We start from the raw sequence: 16,934 nt of genomic DNA on the forward strand, positions 1-16,934 counted from the left end.
AATGGTAATGATAGATATGAACACACGGCGCAATATAGGGAAGAGAAACCAACAATTAGCGAAAAGTAGAAAAGACTCACTCAACATGTCAATTTCTCCCACAAGGGAAATGAAAAATGAATTAAATAATCAATGAAAAGAATCCATCCACAGTTGTAATTTAAAAAAAAAAAAGAAAAATAATAAATACACAAGATTCTGAAAACCGGTTTGGGCCGACCGGTCAAATCGTGAACCGTTGAAAAAAGCGGTTCTGACAATAAATAAAATCGCAAATTTCAAAAACTGTTATTAAACCGGTGAACCGATCGAGAACCGGTCAGTCGAATCGAACTGTAACCCGATCGGTTTTTAGAGAAGACAACTAAACGTCGCCGTTTCAATCACCAGCAATCCCTAACTCTTACTCCATCGCGTAAGCCAAGACCTAATCGAGCTCCTCTCAGTCTCTCGCACACACTCAGTCAGGGGGAGGGCTCCTCAATCCTCTCAATCTCATCGAGCTCACCTCCGTCCAGCCACCGTCTCGTGCCGCCGCCGTCTTCGTTCCTTCGAACAGCACCGCCTCATGCTCGCTCACTTCCCCTCCATCGCGCAGCAGCTAGTTTTCAGAACATTGGCCCTCACTCACTCACCCCCTTCCCCCAACACCTCCTGTTCATGAATCACTATCTTTGAACTCGAGCAAAGTTCAAAATCACCCAACCAAAACCCTAGGTTCTCCCCGCAACGGTTCTGAGACAGTGCCGCCGCCGTCCTTGCTGTCGGTGCCTCCGCGTCCTCTCTTGTAGCCCAGGCCCTCTCTTGTAGCTCAGCGTCCTCCTTCCCCATGTCCCCGTCCTCCCTGGCTTCTCTGTTCGATGTTGGAGTAGCTCGGCGCCGTCTCGCCGGTAGCCGTTCGTGTCTCCATCGAAGGTTAGTGCACTGCTTTCACTTCTTCGGTTCTTCTCTTTCTTTTATACTCTGTTTGCTAATTTTTGAATGTGAAATTGTGAATGGATTAATAAAAATAAAATAATTGATTTTGTGCTACTGTTCTTTTTTTTTAATTCCTGGATTTTTTGTTGAAATTTTCTTATTGCTGCTAAAAATGGAAATCAAATCATTATTGAATTTTTTTTTGTTTAGCTTTATTGATTTCATGTTTAGTGTGATTAGGTATTATTTGTTGCTGTTTTGTAATATTTGTTGCTGAATGTTAAAAATGGAAATAAAATAAAATGCTGTTTGTTGCTGAATGATCATTTTTATTGCTGAATGCTAAATGCTATTGGTAGTATTAATCTTGTGCTGCTATTAATTTTCTGGCTGTGCTGCTGCTGCTGTGGGTTCTGGGTTCTGGTGTGCTGTGGTGTGTTTTGTGGCTCTGCTGTGTTGATCATCTTTCTCAATTTTGGATGTTCACTCCCCACTCTTCACTTGCTTTGTGTTGATCATCTTTCTCAATTCTCACACTCGCAGGAACAAGAAAACTAACTCTTTTTCTACCCCCTGGTACCACTTCATCTTTCTTTCTATTTCTGCACTCCTTCATTGTATAGTAAGTCAACTCTTTGGATTACTGGCATAATTGAATTGGAGATTCAAGAGATGCAGTTAATTTCTTAATACTGAAAATTCACCCTTAGTTTTGATCTAATTGTTTTGTTTAGTAGGAACTAATAGAATCACTTCATGGCTTTATCATTGTTGTTTTCCAATTTATACTAGTTTCTTGTAAGATAATTAAAGCTAGCTAGTCTTGCCTTCCATTTTGCACAAATAGGAATATGTAAATAGGGCCATTTTATCAAAACTATAGTTACAATTAGGAACTTTAATTTAATAGTATATGATGCAGATATGCCTATGGTACAGATATTTGAGTAGAAACAAAGTATTTGTACATTATAGCTTGCATATGTTGCGGAATAAGATAATAACAATTAAGAGTATCGAGTATTGATATACTTGTTATCTCTCAGAACCTTGGTGGTAAGGGTTGTTGGGGGTTACTGAATGCTAAACGCTACGTTTTGAGGTTTTTGGGCAAACTAAAAAAACCGGCCGGGTTCCGTGACTTCACCAATAGAGCCTCCATCTTCATGCGGGTGCTGAATTCAACACTCTCACTTTGTGTTGATGGGGATCACAAAACCTCCCTGCACTACTTCTTATGCTTCCCATTCCGATTTATACGCCGATGTTCTCCAATCCGCTATCAAATCCAGAGACCCTTTTGTCGGAAGATCCGTTCATGCTCAAATCATCAAACACGACCTTCACTTGGATGTCTTCTTGATGAACAATCTCCTCAATTTTTATGCTAAAACTGGTTCCTTCTCTGATGTTCACCGCGTGTTCACTAAAATGCCGCTGAAGACCATTTTCTCCTGGAACACCATTCTGTCAGCATATGCCAAAAGGGGGAACTTCAAAGCTGCACAGCGAGTGTTTGATGAAATTCCTGAACCCGATTCTGTTTCCTAGACTTCAATGATAGTGGGGTATAACATGTTGGGTCATTTTGATAATTCCATTCATATGTTTCTCAGGATGATTTCATGTGGAGTGTCGCCAACCCAGTTCACATTTACCAATGTTCTTGCTTCATGTGCTGCAACTGAAGCACTGGATATTGGTAGAAAGGTTCACTCCTTCATTGTAAAACTTGGATTATCTAGTGTTGTTCCTGTGGCCAATTTACTTCTTAACATGTATGCAAAGTCAGGTGATTCAGTAATGGCAAATGTTGTGTTTGACCGGATGAGGTTAAAAGACAAATCAACTTGGAATACTATGATTTCGAAGCATATGCATTTTGGTCAACTTGACCTTGGACTTGCCCTTTTTCAGGAAATGACTAATCCAGACATTGTCTCTTGAAATTCGATCATTACAAGATATACTCATCAAGGACATGATGTCAAAGCCCTTGAAATTTTTTCGCTTATGCTTAACAGTTCATCTTCAAAGCCAGATAAGTACACCTTGGAAAGTGTTCTGTCAGCTTGTGCCAATCTTGAAAATTTGAAACTTGGGAAACAAATCCATGCGTACATGGTAAGAGCTAATATAGACATATCTGGAGCCGTGAGAAATGCTCTGATCTTAATGTATGCAAAGGCTGGTGGCATTAAAATTTCTCATAGGATTGTAGATATTACAGGTATCTCAAATCTTGATGTTATAGCATTCACATCACTGCTAGACGGCTTTGTCAAAATTGGGGATTGTTCATACCCTGGGTCAAGATGTCCGACCCAGGATGTTTAGCGACAAGCCGACCGACCTCTTCAGGTCAGACTATCCGACCTCTTCTCAAAGAGCTCGGCCAATGATCGACCTCTTCTCAAAGAGCTCGGCCAAAACGCTACAGAGGCCCAATAAGGGCCCAAATAGAGGGACACAGCCCAATCTAAAGGCAGCCAAAGCCTAGAAGGATAAAGGCGGTTCCCCAGAAGATAAGATGACCTCACTTAAAGATAAGATAAGATAAGATAACTATCTTATCTCCAGAAAGGTCACTCCACACTACTATAAATACACTGGAGCACCCAGGTATAACTCATACTCTAATTCTACATAAAACCTATTTAATACCCATGCTAACTTAAGCATCGGAGTCTCTTGCAGGTACCCCCCACCCTCCGGTGGCCAAGGATCAGCAGTGCAGCCAGTCCAACAAGTCGGACGCGGCGGCTCCGGCCACTATCAACAAGTCTGACGCGGCGGCTCCGGCCACCATCAACAAGTCGGACACAACAGCTCCGACTAGCACAGAAGATCTCATCCGAGATCGACCTACAGTTTCAGGTAACCCTCGGAACATTGGCGCCGTTGCCGGGGAACCTGGAAGTCATCCCAATACCATGGCGGATGGCCATGACAACGACCACGATTCAGATCTAGAAAACAGAACGCCGCACAAGAACGCGGACACTACACTGAAGGATGCTCCGGAATCCAACGGGGACAAAAACTCATCAAATCCCAGAGTAATAGAAGCGCTTCAAGATCACCTAAAGCAACTTGAAAAAGAAAGCCAGCATCAACAAGAAGTTGGCAAGGATCTACAAAGAGAGGTAAGGCGATGCCGCGAGTTAAAGGACAAGCTCCTAAAACTCGAAGCAGATCTCAAGGACAAAACAACTCAATCCGGTCACGAAGACAGCCCCCACAAAGATCAAGACCCATTCACCAAAGAGATCATGAAATCTAAAGTCCCAAAGGACTTCAAAGCTCCCGACATGGCTCCGTACGACGACACATCGGATCCAAGCCATCATCTTAGCAATTTCAGAAGCAGGATGTATCTCACGGAGGCCTCAGATGCAATCCGTTATTCTCCATCCAGAAGGACAAAGCCAAGCACGCCCCAAGTCAATCAAGCAAGGAGATCGGAAAAATCTCCGCAGCTACATGGAAAGATTCAACAAAGCATGCCTTGACACACAAAGTCTTCCAACAGAAGCGGCCATCATAGGACTCATCAATGGCCTAAGAGAAGGACCTTTTAGCTAGTCTATATCAAAAAAGTACCCAACATCTCTAAAACGAGGTTCAAAAAAGGACGGAAAAATACATCAACATGGAGGAGAACTCTCGGCTAGGATAGAGCTCAGAAACCGAATTCTCCTAACACAGGACAAGGATAAAGAGTCCAGGAAGAAAGAAGACCAACCCACTGAGAAACCTATCTCTTGTGGATGTTTAACGAGAAATACGCAACACTGAGAAGATCTCACCACCTCGCCCAATCAAAAGCAAAAAGGAGAAAGAGGTCGGACGAGTTGAAGATCCACCTCACAACAAAGAGGTCAGACAAAGGTCCACCTCACACCAAAGAGGTCGGACAAGTTGAAAGTCCACCTCACAAAGAGGTCGGACGAGTTGAAGGTCCACCTCACAAAAAGAGGTCAGACAAGTTGAAGGTCCACCTCACACCAAAGAGGTCGGACAAGTTGAAGGTCCACCTTACAACAAAGAGGTCGGACAAAGGTCCACCTCACACCAAAGAGGTCGGACAAGTTGAAGGTCCACCTCACAATAAAGAGGTCGGACGAGTTGAAGGTCCACCTCACAACAAAGAGGTCGGACAAGTTGAAGGTCCCCCTTAGACCAAAGAGGTCGGACCAGTTAAAGGTCCACCTCACACCAAAGAGGTCGGACAAGTTGAAGGTCCACCTCACACCAAAGAGGTCGGACGAGTTGAAGGTCCACCTCACACCAAAGAGGTCGGACGAGTTAAACATCTACCTCACACCAAAGAGGTCGGACGAGTTGAAGGTCCACCTCACAACAAAGAGGTCGGACGAGTTGAAGGTCCACCTCACAACAAAGAGGTCGGGCGAGTTGAAGGTCCACCTCACACCAAAGAGGTTGGACGAGTTGAACGTCCACCTCACACCAAAGAGGTCGGACGAGTTGAAAAGGACAACGGAGTGCGAACAAGCCTTCCGAGATTTCAAAATTCTTAGGGCAACCACCCATTCTTTCCAGACCACGGGAAAGTGAAGAACTCATTATACCTCGCAGTGGGAAGTCAGGCAATAGCCTCAGCACTAGTCAGAGAAGACGAAAGTGGGCAACAACCCGTCTACTTCCTCAGCAAATCTCTACAAGGGACCGAACTAAATTATCAACAGATAGAAAAAGTTCGTCTACACCCTCATACTCACCTCTCGATGACTACTTTCAAGCTCACACTATCAGAGTTCGGACCAACTAGCCCATAAAAGGCATCCTACAGAAAAAACTTAGCTGGAAGAATCCTACAGAGGACAGCTCAGATAATTCGGGGGACCCTGGACAAAATCAGAGAACATCTCGGATAATTCAGGGGACCCTGGACAAAAATAGAAAACAGCTCGGACAAATTGGGAAAAATGAAGTCCAACACATAGAATGCCCGAGCTGATGCATTTTCAAAACCAGCCAGCACCAACAGCTCGGACAATTCGGGGATATGAGGTCCGACGCATACCTCGGGAGCAGAATGCCCGAGCTGATGCATTTTCAAAACTAGCCAACACCAAACCAGGGGGCAATAACATAAGCCTCATCCAGGCTACATTACAAGACCACAACAAGTCAATCTCGAAGGCGGTATAAGGGATGTACTCAGGGTCAGCCACAGTAACACGCATTAAAACTATGGAATCCAGCCAATCAGACATGCCATCCGGGATCTTAGTATACACCTCAAAGACATAGGTCAACTATGGGGTTACTACCAAACAACTCGGGAAATAAGGAAACAACTCGGACAATAATAGCAAAACATTAGGTGTCAGATACAGCAGTAAAAGGAAAACCCCAGGACTCACACGAAGGTCCAGGGGCACCCTTTGGAGGCAACAATAGAGCAAAAACCCAAATACAAAGTCAAAGCTTTACATCAAAAAGCATGCCAACTTCCACATTGCCCCACCAGAGGAGCTCATCAGTGTAACATCACCTTGGCCGTTCGCAAAGAGGGGACTCGACCTCCTCAGACTATTTCCCCAAGGATCGGGACAAGTCAAGTTCCTCATTGTAGGGGTGGATTACTTCATAAAATGGATTGAGGCAGAGCCCCTAGCTAATGCCACTGCTCAAAGAAGTCAGAAATTCTTGTACAGAAACATTATTACAAGGTTTGAGGTTCCTTACTCCATCACCACAAACAATGGCACTCAATTCACGGACACAGGTTTTAAGAAGTTGGTGGTTGACTTGAAAATAAAGTACCAATTCACATCCGTAGAACACCCACAAGCCAATGGACAAGCAGAAGCTGCCAACAAAGTCATACTAGCTCAGTTAAAATGGAGACTACAGGACGCAAAGGGAGCTTAGGCTGAAGAGCTCCCACAAGTCCTATGGACATATCGGACAACTTCACACTTCACCACGGGGGAATCACCCTTCCGATTGATTTACGGAATGGAGGCAATGATCCCAGTAGAGATCGAAGAAGGATCCCCCAGAATGATCCTCTACAATGAAGAGGTCAACTCTCAAATCCAAAGGAAAGAACTCAACCTACTTCCAAAAGTCCGAGAGAGAGCTCCGATCAAAGAAGAGGTGTTAAAACGTCGAATGGCCTCAAGATACAATTAGAAGGTAGTACAGCGAAGCTTTTCCAACAACAACCTCATCCTAATCCGAAATGATATCGAAACAACTCGACCTGGAGAAGGAAAGCTGGCAGCAAACTGGAAAGGACCCTACCGAATCATAGAAGTACTTGGAAAGGGCTACTACAGACTGTCCAAACTCGAAGGGCAAGAGCTACCAAGGTCATGGTATGCCTGCAATCTAAAAAGGGCGCCAGGCCGAGATCTAAAAAGATTGTCCGACCTAGAAGGGTAAGCACTAACACACTCTTATCCTCATTTTATTGTTTAAAAGATTGCAGATTCCCTAAAAAGTTTCCTACCAAGACGCCCGATTACGGCAGATCGGCAAGGTGAAAACCAAACTCATCGTCCGATTACAAAGCGACATGTCGGCAAGGTGAAAACCAACTTCACCGTCCGACCATGATGAAAACCGAATTCATCGTTCGGTTTCGACAAAGTGAAAACAAAATTCACTACTATACCAAGACGCATTAATCTGAAACGCAAATTTCACTGCCAGATCACGACAAGGTCGGCGGGGTGAAAACCAAATTCACCGCCCGATCACGATAAAAGTCGGCAAAGATGAAACCAGAATTCATCTCCCGATTTCGACAAGGTCGGCAACAAAGTGAAAACAGAGTTCATCGCCCGATTATAAAGCAACAGATCGGCAGAAAGTGAAAAACAAATTCACTGCACGATCACAATGGAAGACCAATAAAGATGAAAACGCGATTCATCTAAAGGTCGACCAAACAAAGATAGAAATCACCTTCTACAAATCGGCAAAGATGAACACAGAATAATGCAAGAAGTTATCGAAAGTGATCCGAAAAAAGAACCTGACGAGGTCTTAATGGATTGCTAAATAGTAACTTAAAGACTGGCCGACGTTAAGAAGTCAGACCAAGTCAACCCAAGTTATCAGCAAATCCCTGGAAAGAGGTCTGGCCAACCCTATAAAAGAGGAATTGCTATAACTTAGAAGAGATCGACCTAACGAAGTCGGTCTCCTACAACAAACAAGTTATAAAAGTAATCCCTGAAAGAGACCTGATAAGGGTCCAAGAAAGAGGATTACGAAATAACTTAGAAGAGATCGACCTAACGAAGTCGGTCTCCTACAACAAACAAGTTATAAAAGTAATCCCTGAAAGATACCTGACAAGGGTCCAAGAAAGAGGATTACAAAAATAACTTAGAAGTGACCGACATGAAGAAGTCGCACCCGAGCCAATTAAAGCTACAGTTTGGACCGACAAGAAGAAGTCGGACCAACGAAAGCTACAACTTGGACCGACAAGAAGAAGTCGGACCAACGAAAGCTACAGCTTGGACCGACAGGAAGAAGTCGGACCAACGAAAGCTACAGCTTGGACCGACAAGAAGAAGTCGGACCAACGAAAGCTACATCTTGGACCGACAGGAAGAAGTCGGACCAACGAAAGCTACAGCTCGAATCGACACGAGAGATCGGACCAACGAAAAGCGTGCGCTAAAAGGGACATAGGTCCGCCCAAAAATCCACGGCTTCATGACAAGGCTATCAAAATTGTTCAGACTAACTAAAAAGGTTCTACCAAGAACACTAAAAAGTTGTCGGACAAGTTAGCCCCAAAAGTCATCCCGCCTAAACAGAAGACGGACTAAAAAAGATCTAATCAAAAAGAGGCTGGACAACAAAGTACCAACACTCTACAAAGATCCACAAAAGGGACAAAGACATCTCGCAACGGCCAGAGGAAGGCCAGGAATGCTTTGCTGAAAGCTACGAAGTCTTGAAAAAAGAGACTACTTAAAAGGCAAAACCATAGATTAGAACGGCGCTAAAAAGTCATCCAAACAAACTATAAAAAGGTTCCCCATCGAAACACTACCTAAAAAGTTGTTGGATTATGACTAAAAAGCTCGAGCAGTGGAGACAAACAAGTCGAAAGAAGGCTGAAGTCCTCTCAACAAACTAAAAAGGGGGCAAATACCAGACTCGCACAAGGAGAAACTACTCAAGATCGACCAAAGCCAAGATGCTTGAGCACGACTTCCCCAAAGAGATCGAAGCTCCGAAAGCACGATCTCGCGGAAAGGTCCAAACTCAAGCAGGGGCAAAGTCGTACAGGTCGACGTTAGTTAAGAAGAGGCGTAAGTACGATCTCAAAAAAGAACAAGCCAAAAGGTTGAGAAACAACTTAAGGCTCAAATGTGCTTAGCTAAAAGGGATACAACTCCACTCAAAGAAGGCACAATCTCAAACAGGGCTACGTACGTCATCCGAGGCTAAAAAGGTTCAATATAAAGAACACTAAAAAGTCATTGGACAAGTCACTAAAAGCCCGGATATCAAGCCGCAAGGATAACTTCGCCAAAGCAGAGGGTTGTCAACACAAAAGCAAGGCGTGATCCATAAGGTAAGGGTAGAAAACCCACACCACCACTCAAAAGAGGACGGACTGTGAAGTACCAAACCTCTAGAAAATCTGCCAGAATTGCAAAGCAATGAAGAAACAAGCCAGACAGATGCTTGAGCACGACTTCCAAAGAGATCGAAGCTCGATCTCACGGAAAGATCGAACTCAAGCAGGGGCACTGTTCATACCCTGGGTCAAGATGTCCGACCCGGGATGTTTAGCGACAAGCCGACTGACCTCTTCAGGTCAGACTATCCGACCTCTTCTCAAAGAGCTCGGCCAATGACCGACCTCTTCTCAAAGAGCTCGGCCAAAACGCTACAGAGGCCCAATAAGGGCCCAAATAGAGGGACACAGCCCAATCTAAAGGCAGCCAAAGCCTAGAAGGATAAAGGCGGTTCCCCAGAAGATAAGATGACCTCATTTAAAGATAAGATAAGATAAGATAGTTATCTTATCTCCAGAAAGGTCACTCCACACTACTATAAATACACTGGAGCACCCAGGTATAACTCATACTCTGATTCTACATAAAACCTGTTTAATACCCATGCTAACTTAAGCATCGGAGTCTCTTGCAGGTACCCCCCACCCTCCGGTGGCCAAGGATCAGCAGTGCAGCCAGTCCAACAAGTCGGACGCGGCGGCTCCGGCCACTATCAACAAGTCAGACGCGGCGGCTCCGGCCACCATCAACAAGTCGGACACAACAGCTCCGACCAGCACAGAAGATCTCATCCGAGATCGACCTACAGTTTCAGGTAACCCTCGGAACAGGGATATAAACCCGGCAAGAGATATATTTGACTCATTAGAATTTTGAGATGTAGTTGCATGGACAGTCATGATTGTAGGTTATGCACAGAATGGTTTACTTAGCGATGCTTTGGATCTCTTCAAGAAAATGGTTAGAGAAGGTCCAAAGCCAAACAACTATACTTTAGCAGCAGTTTTAAGTGTCTTTTCAAGCTTGGCTTCTCTTGGTCACGGTAATCACCTTCATGCAACTGCCATAAGATTACAAGAAGCATCATCAATTTTTGTTGGTAATGCTTTAATTACTATGTATTCAAGATCAGGAAGCATCAAAGATGCAGGGAAAGTATTCAAACAAATATGCTCTAACAAGAATAAATTGACTTGGACTTACATGATTATAGCTCTAGCTCAACATGGTTTTGGAAAAGATGCCGCAGAACTGTTCGACACTATGCTGAAACTTGACATAGAGCCTGACCAAATTACTTATGTTGGTGTCTTGTTTGCTTGTTCGCACGTGGGATTGGTACAACAGGGTAAGAGTTACTTTAGTTTAATGAAAAATGTTCATCACATTGAACCCACCTCTAGCCATTATGCTTGCATGATTGACCTGCTTGGGCGTGCTGGATTGCTTGAAGAAGCATATCATTTTATAAAAAACATGCCTGTTGAACCAGATGTTATAGCTTGGGGTTCACTTTTGGCTTCTTGCAGGGTTCATAAAAATGTGGATTTAGCTAAAGTGGCACCTGAAAATTTGCTTCTTCTTGATCCCAACAATAGTGGGGCTTACTCAGCACTTGCTAATACGCTTTCAGCTTGTAGAAGATGGAAAGATGCTGCTATGATTAGGAAATCAATGAAGGACAGAGTAGTAAAGAAGGAACAAGGAATCAGCTGGGTTCAAATCCACAACAAGGTCCATATTTTTAGGGTTGAAGATAGGCTTCATCCACAAAGAGATCCAATATATAGAATGATTTCAAAAATATGGATGGAGATAAAGAAAATGGGCTTTATTCCAAACACTAATTCTGTCTTGCATGATCTAGACCAGGAAGTGAAGGAACAAATCCTTAGACACCATAGCGAAAAACTCGCTATTGCATTTGCTTTGTTAAATACTCCAGGATATGCGACATTGCGACATTGAGGATCATGAAAAACCTTAGAGTCTGCAATAACTGTCATTTCGCCATAAAATATATCTCTAAGCTTGTTGGTAGAGAAATTATTGTAAGAGACTCCACACGTTTTCATCATTTCAATGATGGTTCATGTTCATGTCAGGATTACTGGTAGAAGAAAATGTGAAATTTCATGAAGAATCCAACTAGAACTGAGGAGTAATTTACAAGTATATTAAACTGAAAATATATAAATGTACACTGGAGCTTAAAATCATCCACTTTTTTAGATGAGTTTGCCTTAGGTCTGACTTCAAGTGGACGCGCGCTAGAATGCTTCTGAGTCAATCAAATGATTGTGTTCTTGTTCATGCCTGTCAAGATATCTTGTAGTTGAGGTCTAATCTTACCAAATTGGAGGCGGCACATTTTCTATAACCCTGGATTTGAATCAATCAGTTCAGATAATTCGGTGGTCTCTCTTTACCTGGTCTGCTTTAGTTCATAGTATCCACACCTATTTTAATTGACTTTCAATTTCTTGCATCTGGGAAATGACTTTTCATTTTTTATTTTTTGGGGTATATTGATGACAGTTAATCATTGTATTACTCATAGTGGCTTAAGGGATGACAGTATATTGATGACAGTTACCATCGCCAGCTTTGTTCCTGACTTCCTGCCTCCGTCGCCAGCTTAGTTGTTGCCTCCTCGCCAGCTCTGTTCTTCACTTGTTATAGGTATTTTACTTTTTTTTACAATAATTGTTAAATAATTATTGTTGAATAATCTGTGAGGTTGAATAATTGTTGACTGATATGTGAATTACTAGGTAGAATAATAGATTAAATAATTGTTGAATAATTGTTCTTAATCAATCTGTGAACCTTGTTATTGTTATTAAGTTGAATAATTGTTGAATAATTGTTGTTAGTTAGTCTGGAAACCACTAAATCATGCTGTTGTTAATGGGTTGGATAATTATTGATTAATTTTGTTTTCGATGGATTCCACTCGGAATCCAGCATGATTGTAAGAACCGCAATTAATCGACCGGTTAATTAAGTAATTAATGTTGTCCAAATTAGATTCCAAAAAGTTAGAAAGATAATTTGAGGATTTAAAGGTGATTTTTGGACTCAGTGGGTTTTTTTGAGTCAGAAAATGTGCTTTCTGCAAAAAACCGTGAAAAACCGCGAACCGATAGTTGAACCGGTTGAACCGGTTCAAGTCTGCCCGGTACCGCATGAGAAAAATGTGAAAATAGTCAAAAACCTTAGAAAAAATGTTAGAAATGGAAAATCGGGCGTTAATTTTAAAGGTTTGGCCCGAAGATGGGCCAAACGGGCTAAAAACGCTAACGGGTTGGACCGGACCCAAGTTGGGCCCAAGCCCAACATATAAAAGGGTCTTTAAGTGAACCAAACCAGCCACAACTCCATTAAATACACACACACTTCAGAAATAGAAAAGGGGAGGAGGGGAAGAAGAAACACTATTCACCCTCTTCTTCTCTAGCTCATATCTTGAGCTACGGAGCTCCGATCGCCGCACCGTTTGAGGCTACGCGTTCCTCGTGAAGAGATCTACAAAACCCATACAAGAAACTGGAGAGGTAACCACGAAATCTTTTCTATTTTTCTCTCCAAAATTTCGGTTCTTAGGGTTTGTGATTAAGTGAGTTTTTGTTATTTTGGATGTTTAGGTTTGCTCTAAGCCTTGCTTAGCATTGGGTTTTGACATCCAAATCTATTGGAAGAGGTAAGAGCCATTAAACCCTTGTGAATTTATGTTTAATTGAAACCCTATGTTGATTTGAGATGATTTATATGTATATAGTTTGATTATTGTGGCTTTGGGAGCTTTTGGAACTTAATTTTTGCTTATTGGAGTGGAAGTGAAAGCTTGGATTTTGGTTGAAAGCTCTTGGGTGCTCAATATTGAGTTTTGGACATATAGGGGATCGGCCAAGTGATAAACCACTATTTTATGGTTTATCTTGTGCTCAATTGAGTGGTTTCATCAAGTCTTTGCACACTTATTCATACAAATTGCATGGTTTTACAATTCCTTCCTAGTTTTGTTCTATGGTTAAAAACTTGCTTCTTAAACCTTTAATTTGTGTATTTTAATCCCTCTTTATACCATTCGATACCGTGATCTATGTGTTCAGTGTTTTCAGGCTTTATAGGGCAGGAATGGCTTAGAGGATGGAGAGGAAGCTTACAAAAATGGAAGGAGCACAAGAAATAAAGGAGACAATCGGCGAGGAGTGACGCGCACGCATGGCTCACGCGTGCGTGTAAATTGGAGTTTGCACAACGACGCGTGCGCGTGCCTGACACGTACGCGTGACAAGGAAAATTGGATTGTTTTCTAGTTTATTTTCTTATTCCCTTACTCTTCCATATCCTTAATCTTTGTTCAGAGTTACCATTGGATTGTTTTTAGAATTTATTAATGCGAAGAATTATTTTTACTTTTAATTAATTTTCATTTCCTATTTCATTTAATTTATTATGTCTTCTTTTTATATTTCTGTGAGCGTTATATTCATGTCAATGGAGTAGACTCTCAACTTGACTTGGGGATTGATTAAATGGAGACCCTAGAGTTGGAATGCTCAAGTGATTAGTTAAATTGGAAGTTGTTGGCTAATTCTCTATTTACTAACGCTAGTCCTTCCCAAGGGAGAGGATTATGATTTGCGAATAAGAGTTAGCTCAATCACTTGACTTTTCTTTATTTAGTAAGGGTTAACTAAGTGAAAACAACAACCTCTTGATACTACACTTGAGAGAATTCCAACAAGGATAGAACTTCCAATTAATCTTCCCCCGGTCAAGGCTTTTTATTTTGAATATATAAATCTCTTTTAATTTTCATTGCGATAATTTACAATTATTTATTTTCTGTTATTCAACTCTCAAAATTTCTCGGAAAATTCCTGATTAATAAGATAGCACCCTTTTGTCAACTTGTTGGGAGACGACCTGGGATTCATACTCCTAGTATTTTTATTCTAATTTTGTGACAACCTTTCTAAATTGATAAGCGGATTTTCGCTGGTTAAGAACTGTACTCACAAAGTATTTCTTATATTAATTTCTTAATCGGCCAATTTCCGCCCGCATCACCAAGGTATGGTTTCGGTTTCCTCTATGTAGTATATAATATTCATGGACACTTAGGCTAGTGACCCATAGGACAGGTTTGAATTTAATTAGTTGTTGAGTTGTTAAATGAGGATATGTGGTGAATTATGATGAATTAATGATTGTTGGGTTTGAGTATAATGAGTGATGGTAATATGATAATGATGATTGATTGTGTAAATTGAAATAGCATAATGATGATATAAGTGGTATTGGATTTGATGAATTGGCATTATGGTTGTAAAATTGTGATATATTGGTGTTGATGTTGAAGATGATGAAATATGAAGGGAAATATGGTAATGTTGGTGCATTAGGGCACAACAGGTCAATTTTGATGAAAGATGGAGTTTTTGAATGGTTTGGTATGAGTTGGAATGTGTATGGTAAGAAATTGTGTAAATTGTGAAGTTTCGTAAAATGGGGTTTTTGGTGAACTTTGTTCGATCATAACTTTTGCCTCGGTTTTCAAAAATTGATAAAACTTCTCTAGAATTAAAGATCTTTGAAAATCCTTTAATCGATATAAAGTTTGTAAAATTTGGAATTTTGTGAAGGGAGTTATTATCATTCAAAGTTGGTGTTAAAAATCTGAAATTCTGCAAAGTTGCAGAATTTCATGATTTCTGATATGTGCGAGCGCACACCCTCGTGCGGATGCACACCTTGCGAAAAATTTTGACCTGTGCGGACGCACACATCTGTGCACACGCACAGGCAGAGAAGTGCGTTCTGTTTGCAGCGCTAGCACAGCTTGTGCGCGCGCATATCTAAGGAAGAATGTCAACCTGTGCAGACGCACACGTTGGGAAGGCCAGTCTGTTGGGAGTGCTGGCACAGGTTGTGCGGGTGAATAGACTATTTTGAGTTTTGACACCTGTGCGTACGCACACTTTTAAAAATTTCCTGGGCGTGCGCACGCACACCCCTGTGCGGACGCACACGCCCTGTTTCTCAAATTTTGCTTTGTTTTTCAACTATTTCACCTTCCCGACGAGGTTGTAAGCTTCTATAACACCATTTAAGACTTTTGGGCCTAGTTTCGAGTATTAGAACATGGGATATAACTTAAGGTTTCTAGTACATGATTTTATGATAAATTAGAAAATGGAGGCATAGGTTTCTGGCGTGCTAAGAATGGTTTGACGTTAGGTGAAGGATGATTGATATATGAGATGAGGAATGATGAACTTTTGATATTTGGAAACTGAGTTATGAATGGATAGTGGTTGAGATGAGTCGGGGACTCGGATTGAGATGATGGATCTCTGTATACTGAAAATTCTTTTTGAAAACCACTGAAATAATATTTTTACTGAGATTATGAGACGCTATGCGTCCGGCAGGGACGGTGGTTAATCCCGCCTGTCGTGGTAGCGGCGGCGGTGTAAGGACGGTGGTTAATCCCGCTTACGTTGAGATGTGAGGTCTGAGGCAAGAGTATCCCGCTCGCATCCCTTCGGATCTATAGAGCGTGCAGGCGCCGGTACCTGCATAGTGATCCGGGCACTATATCTCGGGGGTTCTGATGAGCGGATAATTTATACGCTTTTTGGCATTGTTTTTAGTATGTTTTTAGTATATTTTAGTTAGTTTTTATTATGTTTTTATTAGTTTTTAAATAAAAATCACATTTCTGGACTTTACTATGAGTTTGTGTGTTTTTATATGATTTCAGGTATTTTCTAGCTGAAATTGGGGGACCTGAGCAAAAATATGATTCAGAGGCTGAAAAAGGACTGCATATGCTGTTGGATTCTGACCTCCCTGCACTCAAAGTGGATTTTCTAGAGCTATAGAAACCCAATTGGTGTGCTCTCAATTGCGTTGGAAAGTAGACATCCTGGACTTTTCAGAAATATATAATAGTTTATACTTTGCCTGAGATTTGATGGCCCAAACCGGCATTTCAAGTCAGCACAAAAATTCTAGCGTCAAAACGCCAGAACTGGCATAAAAGCTGGAGTTAAACGCCCAAACTGGCACAAAAGCTGGCGTTTAACTCCAAGAAAAGTCTCTACACATGGAAGCTTCAATACTCAGCCCAAGCACACACCAAGTGGGCCCAGAAGAAGATTTCTGCATTAATTACTTATTTCTGTAAACCATAGGCTACTAGTTCTCTATAAATAGGACCTTTTACTATTGTATAAAAATATATACTTTTGATAGACCTTTTCACGCTTTTGGGAGGCTGGCCTCACGGCCATGCCTAGACCTTGTTCTTATGTATTTTCAACGGTGGAGTTTCTACACACCATAGATTAAGGTGTGGAGCTCTGCTGTTCTTCATGAATTAATGCAAAGTACTACTATTTTTCTATTCAATTCACACCTACTTATTCTCTAAGATATCCATTCGTTCTTCAACTTGATGAATGTGATGATCCGTGACAC

The 16,934-nt window shown here is 41.8% G+C and overlaps 1 protein-coding gene and 1 long non-coding RNA gene across 2 annotated transcripts; both read left to right on the top strand.

Moving 5' to 3' along the window:
* Positions 436-12,122, top strand: LOC110268675. Its single transcript, XR_002356986.1, has 3 exons — positions 436-915; positions 1,462-1,494; positions 12,001-12,122. It is a non-coding gene; the product is annotated as an uncharacterized LOC110268675 (long non-coding RNA).
* LOC107624746 (pentatricopeptide repeat-containing protein At3g21470-like) lies at positions 3,110-11,098 on the top strand. The gene is made up of 4 exons (XM_021115317.1): positions 3,110-3,209; positions 10,271-10,482; positions 10,654-10,788; positions 10,970-11,098. Exons 2-4 carry the CDS (start codon positions 10,338-10,340, stop codon positions 10,990-10,992), a joined length of 303 nt encoding a protein of 100 aa, XP_020970976.1. The 5' UTR covers positions 3,110-3,209; positions 10,271-10,337; the 3' UTR covers positions 10,993-11,098.

The sequence above is a fragment of the Arachis ipaensis genome, chromosome B02 (genome assembly GCF_000816755.2).
Source record: "Arachis ipaensis cultivar K30076 chromosome B02, Araip1.1, whole genome shotgun sequence".
In the NCBI taxonomy this organism is placed as follows: domain Eukaryota; kingdom Viridiplantae; phylum Streptophyta; class Magnoliopsida; order Fabales; family Fabaceae; genus Arachis; species Arachis ipaensis.